This window comes from Sorex fumeus, unplaced genomic scaffold, assembly GCF_029834395.1.
Source record: "Sorex fumeus unplaced genomic scaffold, SorFum_2.1 ptg000098l, whole genome shotgun sequence".
Classification (NCBI taxonomy): domain Eukaryota; kingdom Metazoa; phylum Chordata; class Mammalia; order Eulipotyphla; family Soricidae; genus Sorex; species Sorex fumeus.
The window spans coordinates 75,040,813-75,061,246 of NW_026606155.1; the positions used below are offsets into that span (position 1 = coordinate 75,040,813).

Genomic DNA, 20,434 nt, shown 5'->3' on the forward strand with positions numbered 1-20,434 from the left:
ATTGTATATAAATGGAATCATACAAGTGGTCTATTAAGTGGCTCAGCTCAAAGCTTTCAAAGTTCATTTGTAGAGTGTATTGACACTTTGCTTCATTTTATAGTTCACTATGTAGATCTACTACATTTTTCATCTATCAGCTTTGTGTAGACATCTCTTTCTGTGCTAGGGATTAAGTCCTGGGCTTCACACATGCAAGGCATGGGCTCTATCAATGAGCCCTATTCTTGGGCCCTGCTTAAATTTTTAAGAAAAATGTATCACTTACTTTAGTTTAGAATTTTGGTAAATACATTTTATTAGTTATTTATAAGGTTTTAATGATTTTTTGCCTCTAAGAATGCTACAGTGACATCAACATGAATGCCTATCATTTTTAGGTCAAAGAGTGTGTATATTTAATTGATAGATATTGGTAATCTGTCCTCTAAAATGTCAGACTATTGTTTCCATTTAAACAAAGCTTCACCAAAGAGATAGCAGAGTGTAGGGCACAAGTCTTGCACGAGGCTGACTGAATTAGATCCTCAGTACCACTGGTCTCCTGAGCACCACCATCAGGAATGCCTGAGCAGTCAGGAGTAGCTCCTGAGCACTGTGTCCAACCCCTCTGTGCAAGCACACATACAAACACATATCCCTCTAGCCCTGCCATTTAGCCCTCATTGTTATATGAGGTAAAAGTGTGTTATATGTGTTTCTGTGTTTATAAATAATTAGCTAGTCTTTGTATCAGAATGGACTTGGGTACTTCTTTGGAGCAAGGTATGTCAAAACTCATCCTGTTTTTCTCTTTTTCTCCTTTGAGATGCATTTAGATTTAGTGACAATTCTCCAAGTACTTTCCAGAATTCTAGGTATCTCCTTCGTCCTAGGTGAGAGAAGTAATCTAGTTTGCAGATGGGCAAAAAAGGCAAGTGAGACAATTGATGGGGAAAAGGGGAATAGCTCAGCCTCTGCTGCTGCTCTCCTTTTCGCAGCAATACCCAACAATCTCTACTGTGCAGAAATGAAGAAAATAATAGGGAGGAATATCAGTCACTCTTGGCGTCCCTCAGAGCATAGCGAATATTCTGCTGTGCAAAAACTGATCTGGGTGGCTTGCAGTTAGCAATGGGATACGCAAAGCAATGTATGATATCTGTTCTAGAAATGTAGCCTAATTACCAGAAGAAATGTGTGCTTGGAGAAATAAAATCCAAAGAAGCCAGGGGTGATTTTCACTATTTTTATTACATAAAATATAAGAAAATCTAAAAGAACAACCCTGTCTTTAGTGCTTTACGTGCTTAAAGATACCATCTTTTCTGGTTTTATAATATCAGCATTCACCATAGCTGCAAAAAATTAAATTGAACCTTTAAGAGGTATCGCATTCGGACTTGATTGGGATTGTAGACAATAAATTCATTGTAGTTGAGAGTGTAACCCTCCGGATTCAGGATTCCTGTGTCACTTGCTGGTCCTAAGGGCACTGTACTCCCATTCCTGTGAGATGAAATAAAGTGTATCAGTACTACTTCTACTTCAGAAGACAAGATAGAGGAAGTTTATCTGGCCCTTCAGCTCTCGGTACTTACAGGGTGACGGAACAGGCAGGACTGGGAGCCATCTTGCCCAGCCCCTTAGTGCTGTGTTTGCCCTGAAGTAATCCTTCTGCCTCAGGATTGGCCTCTAGAAGCTCATTACACTGACCTAGAGCCACCTGCAGAGAAAAAGATCTTTTAGAGCCTCCCCATCCCCATCCTACTGAGAACTGGACTGTTTGAAGGCAAACAGAATCCCTTCAGTAGGTTCTTCCCCTATTCCAGCAGAAATTCAGTACACTGGAAACTGCCTTTGGTTTTCCTTGGTTGTCAATTCTTCCAAGTGAACCTTTTGGTTCTATAATAAAATTTTCCTCATTGGAAAAACAAGCCAACACTAAATTAGAGATCAACGTGTTCTTGCCTTACCTCTGATAAAAGCAGCAGTCCAATATTCTTTAGGCGAGAGGCAAAGCAATAATTAGCACTCTTGGAAGACATATCAGCAAAGTAGATTCCTTTTCCAAACTGAAACGATAAATGCACAGCGAAGCCAGCTGTGTTAGAAGGCAGCTCACACCACCCGCTTGGGCTTCTATGATCTTAAACACAATACAGAGAGACTCTTTCTACTGGAGCGATAGCACAGCAGCAGGGTGTTTACCTAATGCGCGCCGGCCCAGCCGCGAGCCAGGTTCAATTCCTCTGCCCCTCTCAGAGAGCCTGGCAAGCTACCGAGAGTATCTTGCCCACAAGGCACAGCCTGGTAAGCTACTCGTGAAGTATTCAATATGCCAAAAACAGTAACAACAAGTCTCATAATGGAGACATTACTGGGCCCGCTCAAGCAAATCGATGAACAATGGGAGGACAGTGCTACATGATTCTACTTCAGAGAAGGTATAAGTATCAGTGATCTTTGCTTTGCAGGCAAGGGAAAAGGGATATTTCAGAAATTTAAAGATAGACAAACTACAGCAGGAAGGTTGTGTCTTACATGCTGCTGACCTGGGTTCAAACCCTGGCATCACATATGGTCTCCCAAGTGATCCCTTGGTACAGAGCTAGGAATTGTCCCTGAGCACTACCAGGTATGACCCAAATCCTCCCCACATTCCACCCCCCACCACCAAGAAAAAAAAAATATAAAGGGATATAGTAAAAATGTCAGGATTGTCAGTCAACTTGTTTAATTCTTGAGACAGGACCACTGAACCTAATGTAGGGAAGAAAAAAAAGAAGGAAAAAGAGGATTGAGGAACAGACTGAATTCTTTACCCTGGGGCTCCTTCCAAGTTCACTCACCATGTAACCTGTGATGGGAGCCTCAGGTGGGGCAATTCGAAGCCCGTGGCTCAGGATTCCCACCCAGTTACTCAGCCTGGAACCATGCCATAGAAGCATCCTAAAGAAAAGACACTGTTTCTTTAGTCTCTGCTGCTCACTTGCAAATGTGTGTATAGAAAGGGCAACAGCGCCCTCTGCCACCCTCTTCTTTAAGTTCCATAAATGCACCTCAGGCGAGGAAATGGATTCCTAAACCTAGGAATCTATTAGAGTTAAACAGACCTGTTATGAAGATCCTCTCTGAAGGCTTCTTTCTCACCCTCCTTCTGAACTTCAAAAACATCCAGCAAGGTCATGGTATAGTCGCTGTGTGTGGGGGCGTGGGTAGACTGCAGGTACTGGGAGATCACCTGTGCGGTGGGGCAAAGAACAGCTGATTAATGCCGCAAGAGACGTGGCTAAGATAAAGGACTTCAAGGTTTCTGGTGTAAGCTGGCAGACGTTCCTGTTCCCATACGGCCTTGCAAGGCAGTCAGAAAGAACCCGGCATCTCCTTAAATTCCTTACATAGAGAAACTCTTCCCTCTATGAAAGTTTGCTCTTACCCAGAAGTTAGAGAAGGGTGGGGCTGGGGAGGGTGGGTCTTATCATTCCTGAACTATTATTTCTTACTTTGAACTCAGAACTCTCGTGGTCCAGAGGGTTCAAGGCACAATGTAGTTTTCTGTAGTGTTGATCAAGGGGATGTTCTGGGCTTTGTAGCTCTGTCTTCACCAACTTGATTGCAATTTCAATGTCTCCCAAAGCCTGACAATGTGAGATACAGGATCAGTCTGGGAGGACCCCGGAACAAGAGGTTTAATTCTTCTCAGTGTACATATATCTCACCTCGAGCAGCTGAACTTTATCTGATAGTTCTTTCTCTGTTCGGATTAGTGGAGGGGTACGAAGTCTAAGAGAGGGATAGAACCCATAATGAATTTGCTGATGTATAGTTCAAAGGTACACAAATAAAAACAAATTAAAGTCAGAGCCTTCATAAAATAGGTTTAAGAAATTGGGGGTCTCTGTGAGAGTGAGATCGATTAAAAGATGTTAGTTTCCAAATATACCAAGACTATATAAAAATATAAATACACACACACACTACACACACACAACACACACAGAGGCACACTTGAGTAGAATAAATTCAACTATAAGGATTTTGACTTTCAGGACTAAAATTCAATTTTTTATAGGATTAAAAATGAGATATATTAATACCAATAAGAAAACATTTGAAAACAATCCCATCTAAAAGCAGAAGCAGATCTATTGACGAGTGAGAATTATTTCTAGGTCACAGGGCTTTAGAGAGGAACAGAATTAAAGTAGAGGAACTACTAGAACATAGAATCAACACAGATAGAACAAATGTTATATACCAAATATCTGTATTCATAGATACGGATAGCACAGCGGGTAGGGCGTTTGCCTTGCATGCGGCCGAGCTGGGTTCGATTTCTCTGTCCCTCTCAGTGAGCCCAGCAAGCTACCAAGAGTATCCTGCCTGCAAGGCAGAGCCTGGCAAGCTCCTCGTGGTATATTCGTATATTCGATAAGTCAAAAACAGTAACAACAAGGCTCACAATAGAGACGTTACTGGTGCTTGCTCAAGCAAATCGATGAACAATAGGACAGTTCAGTGCTATACTAACCTTAAAAAAACAAACAGAAAGGAATGCCAGGGATGCAGCTCAGTGGCAAAGTACCTGCCTTACATGTGTGAGGCACCGATTCTGGTCCCTGGGATCACAAAACAAGAAACACACAAACAAAATGGGGTATACTTGATGGTGTTTTACCAATTGGATGGACAGCGGGACCTATTCTTTCTTCAGTTGGTAAGTTCCACATGGGTTAGAGAATATATCTAAGTTTACTAAACAGACTATCTAGAAATGGTCTTGATTATTTATTCAAGACGATCATTTCCTTAGAAAGATGCAAAAGATACTGGTGAGTAGTGTAGGAGGTGTGGTGGGACAGGTGATCAAAGGGAAGCAGCAGTGCAGGACTTACCCAAAGTCATGTGGGATCCTGGTGTAGAATTCATTGCACGCTTCCACAAGCGCTCGTCCATGCTGTCCAGCTCGAATACAATCCTCAATCTTTTTAAGGGACTGGTATCCTGCCTTGATTTGTCCAACTGTCAGTTTCCCTGCAGGCCCAGCCAGAGATCAGACTCCACAACTAGAATCCCATCCTGTAAACTGTATTTATGTCAATCCCCAACAAAGACCGCTTAATGAATTCTTCCTTTATTTCCACCCTCAACCTCTCACCCAAATCTTTTTACTTCATATGATCAGTTGACATTAGCAAGCTTTAAGTCATGGTGGTACAGAGAGATAGCTCAATAGTCTGGAGCCTATGTTTTGCATGCAGAAGGACCAGAGTTGAGCTCCAGCACTGCATGGTTCTCCAAGTATCAGCAGAGGTAAACCCATGGCACTAGAATCTAGATTAGGTCCTGAGGATATGGGCCCCGAACTAGGGCGTGGCCCCAAACTAAACCCCCACCAAATGAAAACCACCATAGCAATAAAAATATCCCTTAAAAGAAACAGGAAATACAAAGAAGGACAGAATAGGAAGTCCTACCAAGTGGGGCTTTCTTGGTATCATATTTCATTTCTATCATCATCTCTTCCATGGCCTGGACGTTACAGATTAGTTTGATCAACTCCTGCACACGAAGATCTAGCTGTGACTCTGGTTTCTGGGGGGATTTAAGAGATTCCTCTGCTTTTGTGTTCTCTTCACTCTGTAGCAAAAAGGGAAAATGCACCATAAAATTTGAAGGATTAATTTTGTTGCTTACAAGGACTGATTCTAAAATATCCTTGGCATGTAAGCAACAATCAGTGTCTACTTGAACATAGGTACATTAACAATAGACCATTACTAACTTAAATAGTTTTCTCCTTTTAAGTTCTCTGCCTCCCATAGGTAAACATTCAGTAAGTTGGAAAGGTCCTCCTAACTGCTTGCTCTTACATATGAAAAAGACAACTATATGTCTTTTATCTTTTCATTTTAAAAATATGTAATATTTATTCATTGTTGAGATATGAGACAGCTTTCAGCATCCTGGCTGCTCTTGAATTTGTTAAATTACATTAAAAAAACAAACAAAGAAAACATCTGTGGTCAATGATAGGAATGAAGACAACCTTAAATGTACTTTTAGCTCATTTAGCTATTTATTACTGCTTTCTTGCTGCATCACATTAAACTTCTGGGAAAAGGACCTAAGATTTTTATAAACTTAGAAAATAGAAGCAATTAGAAAAGCATAATCTATCATTGGGCTGGAGAGATAGCACAGCGGGTAGGGTGTTTGCCTTGCATGCAGCCAACATGGTTGACCTGAATTCAATTCCTCTGCTCCTCTCGGAGAGCCCGGAAGCTACCGAGAGTATCTTGCCTGCACAACAAAGCCTGGCAAGCTACCCGTGATATATTCGATATGCCAAACAAAGTAACAAGTTTCACAATGTTACTGAGCCCGCTCGAGCAAATTGATGAACAATGGGAGGACAGTGACAGCGACAGTGAATCTATCATTATTCTATAACTCCTTCAAGATGAAAGGATCAGTAACGGCTGTCCCTGCTTTTCTCATAAAGCTTTATAGAAGATTTAAGATAGCTTTGCTTGTCTTAGTATAGAAGCTGATCTTAGCTGTTTCTGCTAGACTTTGCCCTGATTAGGAAAAAGAACTTTACCCCTACATGGGTCACCAGTTTACCTGTGCACTGCTGGTGTAGTCCATTTGGAGCATATCATATTTTCCAGGCACCTTCTCAAACTTCTCACGATCTTCCCAATTGTTTTTTGTTTTGTCGAGGAACCTAGAATCCAAAAAAATTTTAAGAAAATTTAAGAAATTTTACAAATTTGTTTAAGAAAATTTTACAAATAAGGGCTACTACTGGAGAAAGATTTACAACTGCTTCCATAGAATGTTTCCAGAATTATTCTCCAAACAAAACTCTGTTACAAATCAATTTCCCATATGCCTTGGAGACATGAAGAACCAAAAAACAGAGGGAAATAGGAACTGAGTTTTCCAAAGCCTCCCAAATATCCCCAAAGCCATTAAAATTTAAGACAGAAGATCTCTTTCTGATCTTTTTCTCTAAAAGAAACATTCACAGAGATCTCAGAAAGTTCTTCATCTGTATCGTAGTAAAACAGCATAGGTAGAATTCCCATCACTTTCCCCAAATTTCTGAAATCGTTAGTCACATACTACACATATTAGATTAGTTTGTTTAGTCAATTTCAAGGTGCCACATGATTTCAGCATGAAGGATGAAGTTTGGTCTTGCAGTCACAGAATGTTCTGGTGGAAAGATATTAACATCTGGGCCTAATCACACTTATTCAATACTTAAAGAAGATAATCCCAGGAAGAAGGGTATTTTTGTACTTAGTTCTTAGCACTCACTTCTTCTGAAAGATTTCCTTGGCCTTGTTGAGGTCCCTTGAACAAGCCACCAGGCTGTGCTGCCCTAGTTTCCCAACTGCAAAGTAAATGTCACACATAAGATGGTTCTCAGGCCCAACCCAAGAGTTCTTTAACAGAAACAAGCTGATTCTCTGAGATCTCTCTGCTTAGCAATTGACGAATAGGCAGGAAGGGGAGAAAGGAGAGGTAGAAGGATTTAGGGAACAGTTTCTCTTGCTAATTTCGCTGCTGAGTGCCCTCTTCTCTGAGCAGTATGAAGGGGAATTCACAGCCTCAACAGGCTGCTCTTAGTTTTTCTAATGGGAACTTCTGAGCATGCGCCATTTCCCAATTTCAAAAAAGCACAAATTGATTTTCCAGCTCTCCCCTACTCTCACCACCCCCAGATTATAGAACCTCCATTCTAATTTAAATTTAGAACATCCTTTAGCCACTCAGTGAGCTGCTTCTGGATTTCAAAATGATAATTAAAAAAAAAAATCAAAATCCACAACACAAGTCATTACCTCGACCCCATCTCATCCAAACACTGAAGTTCCTCTGGGCATCATCTTCTAACAGCTGAATCAGATAGTACTTATTGTTGTTGAACTGGAGGTTAGTCTAGATGAGTTTTACAAATATGAACATAAGAAGAGAGAGGGTTGTAAATGGAAGCCAAATAAACCAATAATTTGCTTGGTCATAGGTTCCAATAATTGCCATTAGGTCAATGATATGAGGCAAGAAAATCAGATTTTCCTAAGAGTCAAGATATAAAGGAGGAATGGGGTTTCTATATTTGGGTCCCTCGGAATTAAAGCTAGAAGCTTCCTAAACTGCACAACATGTTATATATAACATATTATACATACATATATAACATTATACACACATAAAATATGTATAACATACATATTATATACATATATAAGATGTATAATGTATAATAACATATATATTACTGGGATACTCTCGGTAGCTTGCCAGGCTCTCCGAGAGGGGTGGAGGAATCAAACCCGGGCCGGCTGTGTGCAAGGCAAACGCCCTACCCGCTGTGTTAGCAGCATATAATATATATAACATGGAGCAATAGCACAGCGGTAGGGCGTTTACCTTGCACGCAGCCAACATGGCCGACACAAGTTCGATTCCTCCGCCCCTCTCGGAGAGCCCGGCAAGCTACCGAGAGTATCTTGCCCGCACGGCAGAGCCCGGCAAGCTCCCCGTGATGTATTCGATATGCCAAACACAGTAACAACAAAGTCTCCGATGGAGACATTACTGGGCCCACTCGAGCAATATATATATATTAAATATATATAAAAAAAAATATATATATATATATATATCGCACTGCACTGTAGCACTGTCCTCCCGTTGTTCATCGAGTTGCTCAAGCAGGTCCAGTAACGTTACCATTGTGAGACTTATTGTTTCTGTGTTTCTGTGTTTGGCATATCGAATACCTCACGGGTAGCTTGCCAAGCTTTGCCAAGCGGGTGAGATACTTTCGGTAGCTTGCCAGGCTCTCCGAGAGGGGCGGAAGAATCGAACTTGGGCCAGCAGTGTCAGCCGTATGCAAGGCAAACTCCCTACCGGCTGTGCTATCATTCCAGCCCATATATATATATATATATATATATATAAAAGATTTTTTGGTCACACGGGTGATGCTCAGGGGTTACTCCTGGCTCTCACTCAGGAATTACTCCTAGCAGTGCTCAGGGAACTATAGGGGATGTCGGGGATCGAATCTGGGTTGAGTGCATGCAAGGCAAATGTCCTATGTGCTGTACACTGTTACACTGTACACTGCAGAGCCTCTGCACATGATATTTTAAGTGAGAGGAGTAGCAACAAAGGAATTTGAAATGATAAATGATGGGTTAGTACATTCAAATACATAACAAGATATCCTTGAATTATATTTATTAGGCAAATAGATTACCTATTTAAAACAAAATTTAAACAGAGGGGGTTGGAGAGAACAGTGAGGTGCTTATTTTGCATAAAGCTGACCTGGATTTAGTCCCCAATAACCTATATGGTCCTCAGTGTCCATCCAGGAGTGATCACTGAGAGCAGGGCCAGGAATAAAACCTGAGCAATGCTGGGTGTGCAACCCTTTTCAAAATTAAACAGAAGAAAGTCAATAAATTTAACTACGTTAAAATTTGAAGTCCAATATGGGTCAGGGATATGGGTTAGCGATAGGATGCTTGTCTCGACCATGAGGCCCAGGGTTTGATCCTTGGCACTATAACAATAAATGAGTATAAATTTTAAAACCTTCAATAAAATCAAAAGATGTACCATAAAGAAAATCCAAGAGACAAATGATAAATCTAGAAAATATATAGCAGTTTATTTTATGGGCAAGGTTCTATACTCCATATTAAAGTGTCTCTAAGCTAGTGATAAAAGACCAATAGGGTAGGAGAGAACTTCACGGGCTGGAGCACATGCTTGGCATACAGGATGCCTGGGATCTGTCTCCAATTCTTGTGCATTGTCCCCCAAGCACCACTAGGAATGACAGCACTGAACCACAGTAGCCAAGAGCACTGCTAGGTGTGGCCCCAAACAAAAATCCAACAAAACGAGACAAATGAGCACAAAGGACTTTAGAACAAAATATCTGGACATTAGAGTACTGTCACCAATAATTACCAAAATGAAATTCTCAAGAACCCCAATCCTTACCTGATTTAGCATGACATCATAGACATCATTCCCTTCACAGTACACATGAGCCTAGAGAAAGGAAAAAATGATAAGTCTCAATTGATACAGGGTCCCAAGGGACACACTGCATTTTCTTTTGTTTTCTTTGGCATGGAGGGCCACACCAGCAGTGTTCATGGGACCACGTGCTGTGTTATATCCAACCCAGGGTTCCTCACGCCTGTCCTTCTGCCCTCCCTCCCTCTCTTTCTTCCTTCCTTTCTTTCTACCTCCCACCTTGCACCCACTGGTACTCTGGGGCTATTACCAGCTCTGAGCACAGGGGTAGCTCTAGATAGGTGCTTTGTGGGACTCTGGGGTGCTGGGGATCAAATATAGGCCTGCATGAATAGCATGTGCTCAGTCTGTTAAAGCTATCTCGGGCCAACACTACCTTTTCTTGTGTGGCATGGTGTTACTCTCCAAATCAACCAACCTCTATTTTCTAGACAAATAGAAAAGTATGTTCTTCTGAGAATAATCTATTAATTCTTTTCACTGGTCACACCTGGCAGTGCTCAGGAGCATTTCTGGTTTGGTGTTCTGAGGACCACACAGTGCCAGGGATCTAAGAGTGATCAGGGGCTGTTCCTGATTCTATGGCCCACTAATCTGCAGTCCTTATAATGAAAACACTGTTGCCTTTTTCTAATCATATAAACACAAAGGATTCTAACTCAGTTCAAGAAAACCTGCTTCAGAAGACTTTTTTTCTGTATTTTCCAGTTCTTTCTTCCCACTGATTAGTAATTCATGCCACATCGGAGCAATTTCTCATTAGAAGACAGATCTTCCTAGATAAAAAAAAAAAAAAAAAAAAAAAAAGGCCCTCCCGTTGATCGTCGATTTGCTCGAGCGGGCCCAGTAACATCTCCATTGGAGACTTTGTTGTTACTGTGTCTGGCATATCGAATACTCTCGGTAGCTTGCCGGGCTCTCCGAGAGGGGCGGAGGAATCGAACTCGGGTCGGCCATGTTGGCCGCTTGTAAGGCGAACGCCCTACCCGCTGTGCTATCGCTCATCTAATCTTCCTTGATAATGATATAATTTTCTAAATGAGAAAGAACAATGTGTGGAAGGCTGATGACTGGAAATCAACCATGTGAAAAAAAAAGACCCTGATTTATTTTATTTATTTTTTTGCTCTTTGGGTCATACCCGGCGATTCTCAGAAACTACTCCTAGCGGTGCTTGGGGGACCATATGGGATGCTGGGGACTGAACCTGGATTGGCCTCGTGCAAGGCAAATGCCCTTCCTGTGCTATACTATTGCTCCAGCCCCAGATCCTGATTTTTTTTTTCTCATGTAGGAGTACTGCTATTTATTCAGCTACCGAGATCCTGATTTTTTTAACACCAAACTCCATCACTGGCATTTATCTTTTAGCTTGTGCTTATCTTTTTGGGGGGAGTCACTCTGTGATTTTCTTTTTTTAATTGGATGAGAGAAGGAGCAGAAAAGTTCTTCTAAGAAATGTTCAGGGGGTTCAGGGATCATGCCCAGGCATACTGGATACTCAGCCACCCAGGTAGTACTTGGGCCCAGAAATGATATGCTGCTTGGGCACAGTTGTAGTGCTGGGGGTCATCAGAGCCATATCCGGCAGTGTTCAGGGGGCCTCCAGGTATATACCTAGCTGGAGAAATGGGGGTCATGTGACAAAAGGGAGCAATTTGGGGCCTCTGCATGCTAGACACATGCTCCAGCCTTTTAAGTCATCTCCCTCCACCATCCATCTCTAAGCTTTGGAGAAAAATCATCACCAGAAAATTTTGAAGATCTTAAAACAAATACAGCAATATTCTCCAGGCAAGGATTCCAATAAAAATAGAGCACTGCTCTCTGAGGAATCAGTGGACGGAGTAGTTTCTTACCTTCCCCACCTTTGCTGTGCACTCTGGGTCAACAGGAGCTTTGCCTTTTAAAAGCAAAGTCTTCACAGATTCTGAGGAGAGACAAAAGAGGTACGGTGGCTACTTGGATGACAACCAAAAATAGCTGTATGGCTAGACAAAAACATGTCATAGTTTACTTTGTTCTTCCCTAGCAACCCTGATTTGTCTGGGTCGTAATCCATCTCAAATATATACAACTGAAGATTAAGCAGCATGTCCCAAATTTAACTGTCTTAAAAAACAAAGAAATAGGGTCAAAGGGACAAGATACAGAACACAACTCATCCCCTATCTTTGCTTTTGATTTCTTTGGTTGCAGTTACAAATATCAACCAGTCCAAAAATACTACATGGAGAATATTAAGAAGGAAATCAGAGAAATAAACAGCGTTTAACTACACAGTATTCTGAGTCACGTGATGAAATGTTCCTGCCAGGGCGTGAGTTATCTCTACCTCAGGCTACATCCAGGCAGGGAGTGGGTATATTGCTCCATACTCCACCTACTAAGGACCTCTCAGTCACTGAGTAACTGTCCTGGCTTACTTAATCATAGTTCCAAAGGACAAGAGTATGATGCTATGGAAAAGGAGCCTCAAAGTGCTTCCTTTAAAGTAGTCTCCTACTGAGAGAGAACAAAAGGGAATGCTCTGCCACAGAGGCAAGGTGTGATGGGGAGGATAGGGGTGGGAGGGATACTGGGACCCATAGTGGTGGAAAATGGGCACTGGTGGCCGGATGGGTACTTGATCATTGTATAACTGAAACCCAAGCACAAAAATTTTTAAGTCTACAACTGTACCTCATGGTGATTCACTAATAAAAATTAAAAAAAAGAAAAATAAAGCAATGCTTCAGTAAAAAAAAAGTAATCTACTACTGTGCTTCATTCATACTGAAACTTTATTATTGGTTTGGAGAAAAACAGCAGATACAGGGACAGGGTTAGGTAGTATTTGATTTTCAAGCACTTAGTCTTGGAAGGCATTCCCTAAGGCTAAGGAAAGGGAGTTGCTATAACACACTCCTCCCTTTGACAGCCCAGGTTCTCCTGGACTACTGTAAACTCACCTTGCTGGTCTCCAGGTCTGTTATTATCAGCCACAGTCTCCTTTTTCACATCCTTTTTCTGGCCACTTCGAGTTTTCTTGGCAGGAGGAGGATCTTCCAAAGTTGTGTTGCCATTCCTAATTCTGTCAGTTTCATTTACTGGTACAGAAACTAAGGATAAGAATAGGCAAGCATGAAAAATAAATAAATAAATAAAAGGCAGACACTGAATATAATCTATGGGCTGCACCCAGTAGTGCTCAGAAATTATCTCCTGTTGTGTGCATGGTCTCAGCTCACTGAGTTATTTCTCCAGCCTCAAAACATCAACTTTAAAAAAACAACAAGTTTTTTTTAAAAACACCTCTTTATTTTAGCAGTGTCAAGAAGCAAACCAATGGCCTCATATACTAGTGGCATGTATTCGTGTACTTCATCACTAGCTACCCCTCCCCCAATCTTTTTCACTTTGCTTTGGAGCTATACCTGAATATGCTCAGGTCTTATTCCTGATTCTTCTCTCAGGGGTCATTCCTGGTCAAGCTCTGAGGTCATGGTACTGTGGATTGAACAGGGATGTTGGCCACATGCAAAGCAAGCACCTTAACCCTGTGCTCTCTCTCTGACCTTGTTTCGTTTTTGACCTTCACCTGGAGGTGAGGTGGTCACTATTGGCTTGATGCTGGGAGGTGGGGACCAAGCAGTGCGGGTCAGGATCGAAGAGCCTGTGTGTGTGTGGGGGGGGGGGAGAGGGGGGGGCGAAGGGAATCAAGGAGGGGTGGGGGATGGGGAAGAGGCACACTCAGGTCAGCATACTCTCTAGCTCCTTCAGCTATCTCCTAGCCTGACCATATATCTGAAAAAACAGTTTAGCAGAGAGCAAGAAATAGTAAAAGCGTTAAGTGCATGGTCCCTGGAACACCACAGAGCCTGGAGTAAGCCTTGAGGACCTGAGTGTGGCCCAAAAACCAAACACAAGGGAAGAAAAAGCTTAGGTGATTTTCATGTTTCTATATTGTAAATAGCAACTCTTAAATAAATAATGATCTGCTTCCCAAATACTAATCTAGCAACACAGCACTACAAGAGCGCCCCAGGAATCTAGGCTAGTGCGTCATATTTAAGGTTTATCACTTTAACTTTCTTGTGGTCCCCACCTTCACAACCCGAAAGCTAATCGAAAACTACCCAAAGTGGCATGAAATAACATTAGAGTGCTCTGTGCTTAAGACTCAGCTGTCTCTTCTAGTAGTTGAAACTTGAGTACACGTTATATTACTTTTTAATATATCAATTGCCCCAAACGTAAAAACCGAATCTGTAGGGTGAACCAAGCATTTAAGAGCCAAGATCTCCTCAAATAAAAAAATTCACATTTTACTGCCTTTGAAACTGGGATGCATCTTAGAATGGATGACATCTAAACAGAGTTTTAATTGGAAGCCCTTTTCCTTTCTTGGTTGTTCATAAAATCATGATGCATCTCAATTTTTTTAATTGATGACATTAGGTATTTACAGCAATGCTAATTTAGCTGTTCCGGGTCTACAATCCCGGAATTCCAAAGGTTCTAAAAACCGCAATTCTTAAAGAGTTTAGCAAGAAAACCCAGGGTGGTTCTGAAGCTACGGGAGGGAGACACGGGGGCCCCCTAGAACAGGGGGTGCCTACTTCCCACCACCCAGCACCCCACCCTCAACCATGAGCTCCGAACCTCGCCCCCGGCCACTGCGGGTTCCTCGCCGCCGAGCCGCCATGGCGTCTAAACGTAGACGTCAGGAGTGGCGGGAACAAGCACTGCACATGCGTCTCAGCCAGACCCCGCCCCAAGCCCAAGCCTCGGGCTAGACACGCCCTCCATATTTGAATACCGCGTGCATTGTGGGAAGTCACCCTAACTCTAAAAGAGCCTTGTTCAGGGGATCCTTATAAGTACGGCTTGGTGCCGGTTTTACGCGTAGGGCGGAGGGAAGCTCATCAGTGGGGCTACACGCGGAGTGCATCTCGTCACTCTATCCCATGTCCCTTGGGAAGGTCTGAGACTAGGGCCACCAGCGGCCCTAACAGGGCCCTCCCCGAGCTCGGGGAGGTGAGTTCCCAGAGAATGGGCCTCTGGCGAGGGCAGACTGGGCAGGAGATGCTATGGATCTCCTCTCCCCCGCGGAAGGAGTCCTAGCGGATGCCTCCTTAGCCGGAGCTTGGAACAGACTCACGGCCAGCGAAGTGAGTTCAATGGCTGAGGTGAGGCACCCCGGAGGGGGCCTCATAACCCAATTCAGACTACTCTCCCGCCGTCCGCTTTTTGAGTTATTCAAATTATTATATTTGAAAAAGGCATGGGGGAACTTTGAACGTACAGAACTACAGGGCAGGGAAGTAAATAGTCCTATCTCCAGTTACAGTCTTCCAAAATAGTTCTATCTCCAATTACAGTCACACTTCAACAAATGCGTTGCATTTTGGGGATTAAGGGATAAATGTAAGCAGGAAAATTGGTTCATTACTGTAGGGGCCAATTAGGGGACGGGGTGAGTGACTCGGAAGGTGGAGGACTCATCCTAGAGAATCTGAATACTTCATAAAATCAACAGCATAGGTGGAAAGACTGAAAAATTGTTTTTTAAATTTTTATTAGTGAAACACCATGAGGTACAGTAAATTTTTTTTTCTTTTAACTAAAATAAATCTTTTTAAATTAAATTGCATCACTGCGGGGCACACAAAGTTGTTCGTGTCTGAGTTTCAATCATACAATGTTCCAGCACCCAATGTAGGGAAATCGTTTTTTAGACAGTATTTGGACTGGTGAGGTCAATAATGCGCCATTATACCTGAGATTACGGGTTTTCAAATGTCTGCATTGCTGGGTAAGTAAGTAAGGAAGCTATACAAATATAATTGTAATTATTTTCAGCTAAAATCATTAAGTGCAGTGAAACGCATTTCCTAGTCAGTATGAGGACTATGCACTATGAGAACAGCCTGAAGGTTAAACTTCCAAATCCCTTTGATCTGAAAGTGCGAATCACACTCTTTGCTATCATGGTGAAGGGAAGTGGACTCTTAATGGGTATGGTGTTGAAACAATGCATATAAAGTGGTTTTAAAAAGTTACCTCAACAAAAGTGATTATAAAAAAAGGTATCTCAACAAAAGTGGTTAAAAAAAGTTAAAAACTATTGTCAAGTGAAGGTCTTTAGTTTTTTTGTGGTATAAGTTCATTAAAAGCTAAATATAGATTGTTGCAAATCAAATTGAAACTGCCTTTAAAAAAGCTATTTGGAATACCTGCTCTTAGTTTTGCTTGTTTGCTTATTTGTTTTGGTGGTGCCAGAAATCAACCCCAGTCTCACACATGTGAAGTGTGTGCTCTACCACTTTGCCATACCCTGGTCCTGTCTTAAGCTTTTCCTTTTCTTACAACTTGTTGACTCCTGCCCTTTTTGATTTTTCCCTTAGTTCTAACCTTGTGAGGGTTTTCCTAGTTTAGAAATTAGATGACTGTAGGCCTGTGTGGTTTATCTTTCACCAAGGTAAGCCCTTTATCATTTATAATTTGACCTGATAAAATACATGTTAGGTCAGGTTTCAGTTCTAAACCCATGATCTGGGCAGACCCAAAATAAGACAAACAAATGCAATTTACGTCTTAGCATTTTTATTGGGATCCAATTCATGTTTGTTAGGTAGACTGCTGGCATAGAGAGGTAGGGTCAAGAACGGTGAATCTAAAACTTCTAACATTGGGGGAAAAGCATTGACAGAATTCATAGCCAAATCAACATTTGATAAGAAAGTTTTAACTAATTGCTGCTTATCAGTCTATGAGATTAAATGAATGAGGTACTTAAATCTACTTAGATCATATTATGCATTGTTCAGATCCTATTATGCAATGCCTATTATACTTCGCATATTATACATATTATACAATTGTCATTTAACAGTTCTGATACAGGTTTATCTTTTTGTGTGTGTGGATTGGGTCGCTCCCAGTGGCACTCAGGGGTAGTGCTCAGGGGACCTTATGAAGTGCAGGGGAATGAACCATGGTGGGCCCTGAGCAAAGCAAACACCTTAACCACTGAATTCCTTTCTGACTCCTTGTTTTGTTTTTGTATCACACCTGACACTGTGCTTGGGTGGGGGTTACTCATGGTGGTGCTTGGGGGATGATGTAGTGCCAGGGATAGAACCTAGGCCAACGACATGCAAATTATGAACTCCTACTCATTGATCTATTGCTCTGATCCAGTTTATCTGTTTTGGAAATGGAAGGTTACTTATGAAACATTAAGTTAAAAACAATTTATAGAGCATTATGTAAAAGATTCTTTTTCTGCGGGAACATCTTACATTCTATAAGATGTCACCTGAAAGTATGACCTCGCCTCAAATAACAGGGATATTGTTTCCAGAATTGCTCTTTGAGTGATATGAGTCATCTTGCTTACCTATATTTTCTGACTTTATTATATTGTATAATTAAAAAGTAATTTTAATAAACCTTTATGGAACGGTCTTATTTTCTTTATTTCTGGCAAATGTGGAAATCTTCATGTTTCCACAAAGAGTAAGCATACATCTAAGGGTAAATTCAGTAAATATATATAATTCAAAGTAACCAGCACATAAAACAAATACTCAGTTTTACTTTTTTAGGAATTAATTTCCAAAAACTGAATCTAATTCGGAGTCTCACTTTTTTCCCATCTGGAGCTCTTAAATATTCTGGATATAAAATAATGACGATAGCATTTTTCTTTTATGGGAATATTAAAGAGGTTTGGTATACACATGAATCTAAACATTCAGTTTTGTAATTTTATGGTCAATGGAGAAAGTGCTACTACAAAGTTTATGGGCCACACTAGGCAGAACTCAGGAATCATTGCTGGCAGGGCTCAGGGGGACTATATAGGGTGCCAGGGATGGAACTAGGTTGGCTGTGTGCAAAGAAAGTCCTATCTGCTGTCCTATCTCTATGCCCCCAAATTTTATTATTTCTATTTTTAATTTTTGGTGTTTGGGTCATACCCAGTAGTGCTTGGGAATTACTCCCAATAATGCTCATGGGAACATGCAGTGCTGAGTATCAACCTGAGTCCTGTGTATGCAAAGCATCTATTTGGACTTTTGAGATCTCTCTCTGGTCCCAAATTCTATTAATTTATTATTGGGGGTGTGTGTGCAAGGACATATCCTATGTGTATACAAATCTGGGATCAAATCTTTGACCTTTGATAGGCAAAACAAACACTCTAACCTGTGGAATTATCTAACTAGTTATTTTATTTATTTACATGTCAGATGTATTGATCACTTGATCACTTGACTTCCCATTAATCATCGATTTGCTCGAGCAGGGGCCAGTAACGTCTCCATTTGTCCCTGTTGTGTGCTAGTGTAGCCCAGTGGCATCTGTTCGTTCTAGGAACATGAAGAGCCTCAAACTGATCGTTCAGGGTCTTGAGGAAGAAGTCTGACCATCTGGTAGGTGGGCGGCCACGCAGTCTTTTGACATCCCATGGAATCGCTCTAAGAGGCAAGCTACAGAGAGTATTCTGCCCGCATGGCAGAGGCTGGCAAGCTATCCATTGTGTATTTGATATGCCAGAACCAGTAATTACAATGGGTTTCATTCCCCTGACCCTGAAGGAGTCACCAATACAGCAGAGATATTGAGATGTATGTAAACTAGTATAGTATTTAGATGTAGATTCCAGTCAGACTGGGTTCAAAATTATCCTCTATCACAACAAACTACACCACCTTGGCAAGTTTCTTCTCTGATCTCAGGGATCACTCCTGTTGTGCTCAGGGGCCCATGTGGGATGTTGTAGATGGAACCCAGGTCTGCTAGGTAAAAGGCAAGTTCGTTACCTCCTGTACTATCACTCTGATCACTTTGGCAAGTTTCTTAACAGCTAGTGTCACGGCATCTTTACATCTTAGAAGAGGATAATAATAGTACCTGATGTGAAGAATTAGTACTTGGCTTTGAAGATAAAATTAGATAGTAAATGTGAGAAGCATTGTTAAGCATGTAGGAAATGTTTAAGAGATGCTATTTTGTCAAAGTCCACGTGTATGTTTAGCTTAGAATTTTTACTATCTGGCAATTTCTGAGGTTTGTATAATAGGTTGTCAGAAGTTTTTTATTCCTTTGTTTTGGGGATGGGGGGACGTCCTCCCAAGTGGTGCTCAGGAGGCCTTGGGGCCCCTGTTAGTGATTCAATGTGAAGAACCAAGTAGGTGGTGCTGGGGATATCTGGGTCACCTGGAGGTGTTTGTGGAGGCCTTGACCGCTGTACTCAGTGATGCTCAGGGGGCCACGTGGTTCTGGGGATCAAAGTAGGATTGACTGCAGCATGTGCCTTTACCCGTATACTCTAGCTAGACCTCATTCCCCCTATTGTGCAGAAACTCAAGAGGATTCAAGCCTTTCCAGTCTGAGCCTCACGGATAAGTCCTTGCCCAAGACACTGCACAGCGAAACTCGCGCTAAGTCATTACCCAGCTGGCTCTGCGGCGACTCGCGCTAAGCCATTACCCGGCAGGCCCTGCGGCGACTCACGCATGCGCCCCGCCTGGCGCACGCGACGGCCATTCCATCTCTTCGGCGCCTCGTGTCGCCATCTGTGTTTTCCCGCGCTTTTCCACGCGCCTTCAGGTTAGAGATTCCATTTGTGTTATGCGAGTTGTTATTCTCTCTAGAGAGTGTTGTGAGCGGGACCCGATTCCTGGGAAGTTCCCGTGAGATGAAATCTCAGACACACGAGGGGAGTAGCTCACGCAGTCGCGTCTTTCAGCACGCACCGTTCCCGCTCTGCCCGAGGAGGGGCTTGGGGCGCGGCACCGCTTCAGAACCAGACGTGGTTTGTGTTCCCCAGGCCCGTGTCCCCGCGGGGGGTTTCAGATACCCCCGGTCCGGCTACCGGGGCCCACTTACCGGTGGATGGTCTCAGCGGGGACCTGGGGGACGAAAGTGCCCTTTGACCACGACCATACTCAGGTCAGGACAGAAGTTGCCGGGGGCGGAGCGATAGACCAGCGGGGAGGACGTTCGCCTTCACGGGGCTGACCCGGGTTTGATTCCAGAGCAACCCAAGTGGGCCCCTGAGCATCCCCAGGAGTAACTGCTGAGTGCAGAATCCCTGAGCATCGCAGGGTGTGACCCAAGGAGGGAAAAAAGGATGTTGTCAGTGTCCAAAGGTAACCAGTTTCCTTTGGTGCATAATTGATGTCACTGTTATTTTAAGCTCTTTTTTTTGTTGTTGTTTTGTTTTTTTGTTTGCTATTTGGATCACACCAGACGACGCTCAGGGGTTACTCCTGGCTCTGCACTCAGGAATTACCCCTGGTGGTGCTTGAGGGACCAAATGGGATGCTGGGGATTGAACCTGGGTCGGCCGTGTGCAAGGCAAACGCCCTACCCGCTGTGCTAT

At 42.5% G+C, this 20,434-nt stretch overlaps 1 protein-coding gene across 1 annotated transcript; it reads right to left on the reverse strand.

Moving 5' to 3' along the window:
- Nucleotides 1-1,223: 1,223 nt before the first annotated feature.
- Nucleotides 1,224-14,772, reverse strand: PARP2 (poly(ADP-ribose) polymerase 2). The gene is made up of 16 exons (XM_056134066.1): nucleotides 14,701-14,772; nucleotides 13,008-13,157; nucleotides 11,916-11,986; nucleotides 10,018-10,068; nucleotides 7,839-7,935; nucleotides 7,312-7,387; nucleotides 6,610-6,712; nucleotides 5,460-5,622; nucleotides 4,878-5,016; nucleotides 3,702-3,765; nucleotides 3,486-3,620; nucleotides 3,096-3,223; nucleotides 2,832-2,931; nucleotides 1,956-2,054; nucleotides 1,581-1,705; nucleotides 1,224-1,488 (listed from the first exon to the last, which is right to left on the reverse strand). The coding sequence occupies exons 1-16, from the start codon at nucleotides 14,741-14,743 to the stop codon at nucleotides 1,329-1,331; spliced, it is 1,704 nt and encodes a 567-aa protein (XP_055990041.1). The 5' UTR covers nucleotides 14,744-14,772; the 3' UTR covers nucleotides 1,224-1,328.
- Nucleotides 14,773-20,434: the final 5,662 nt, after the last annotated feature.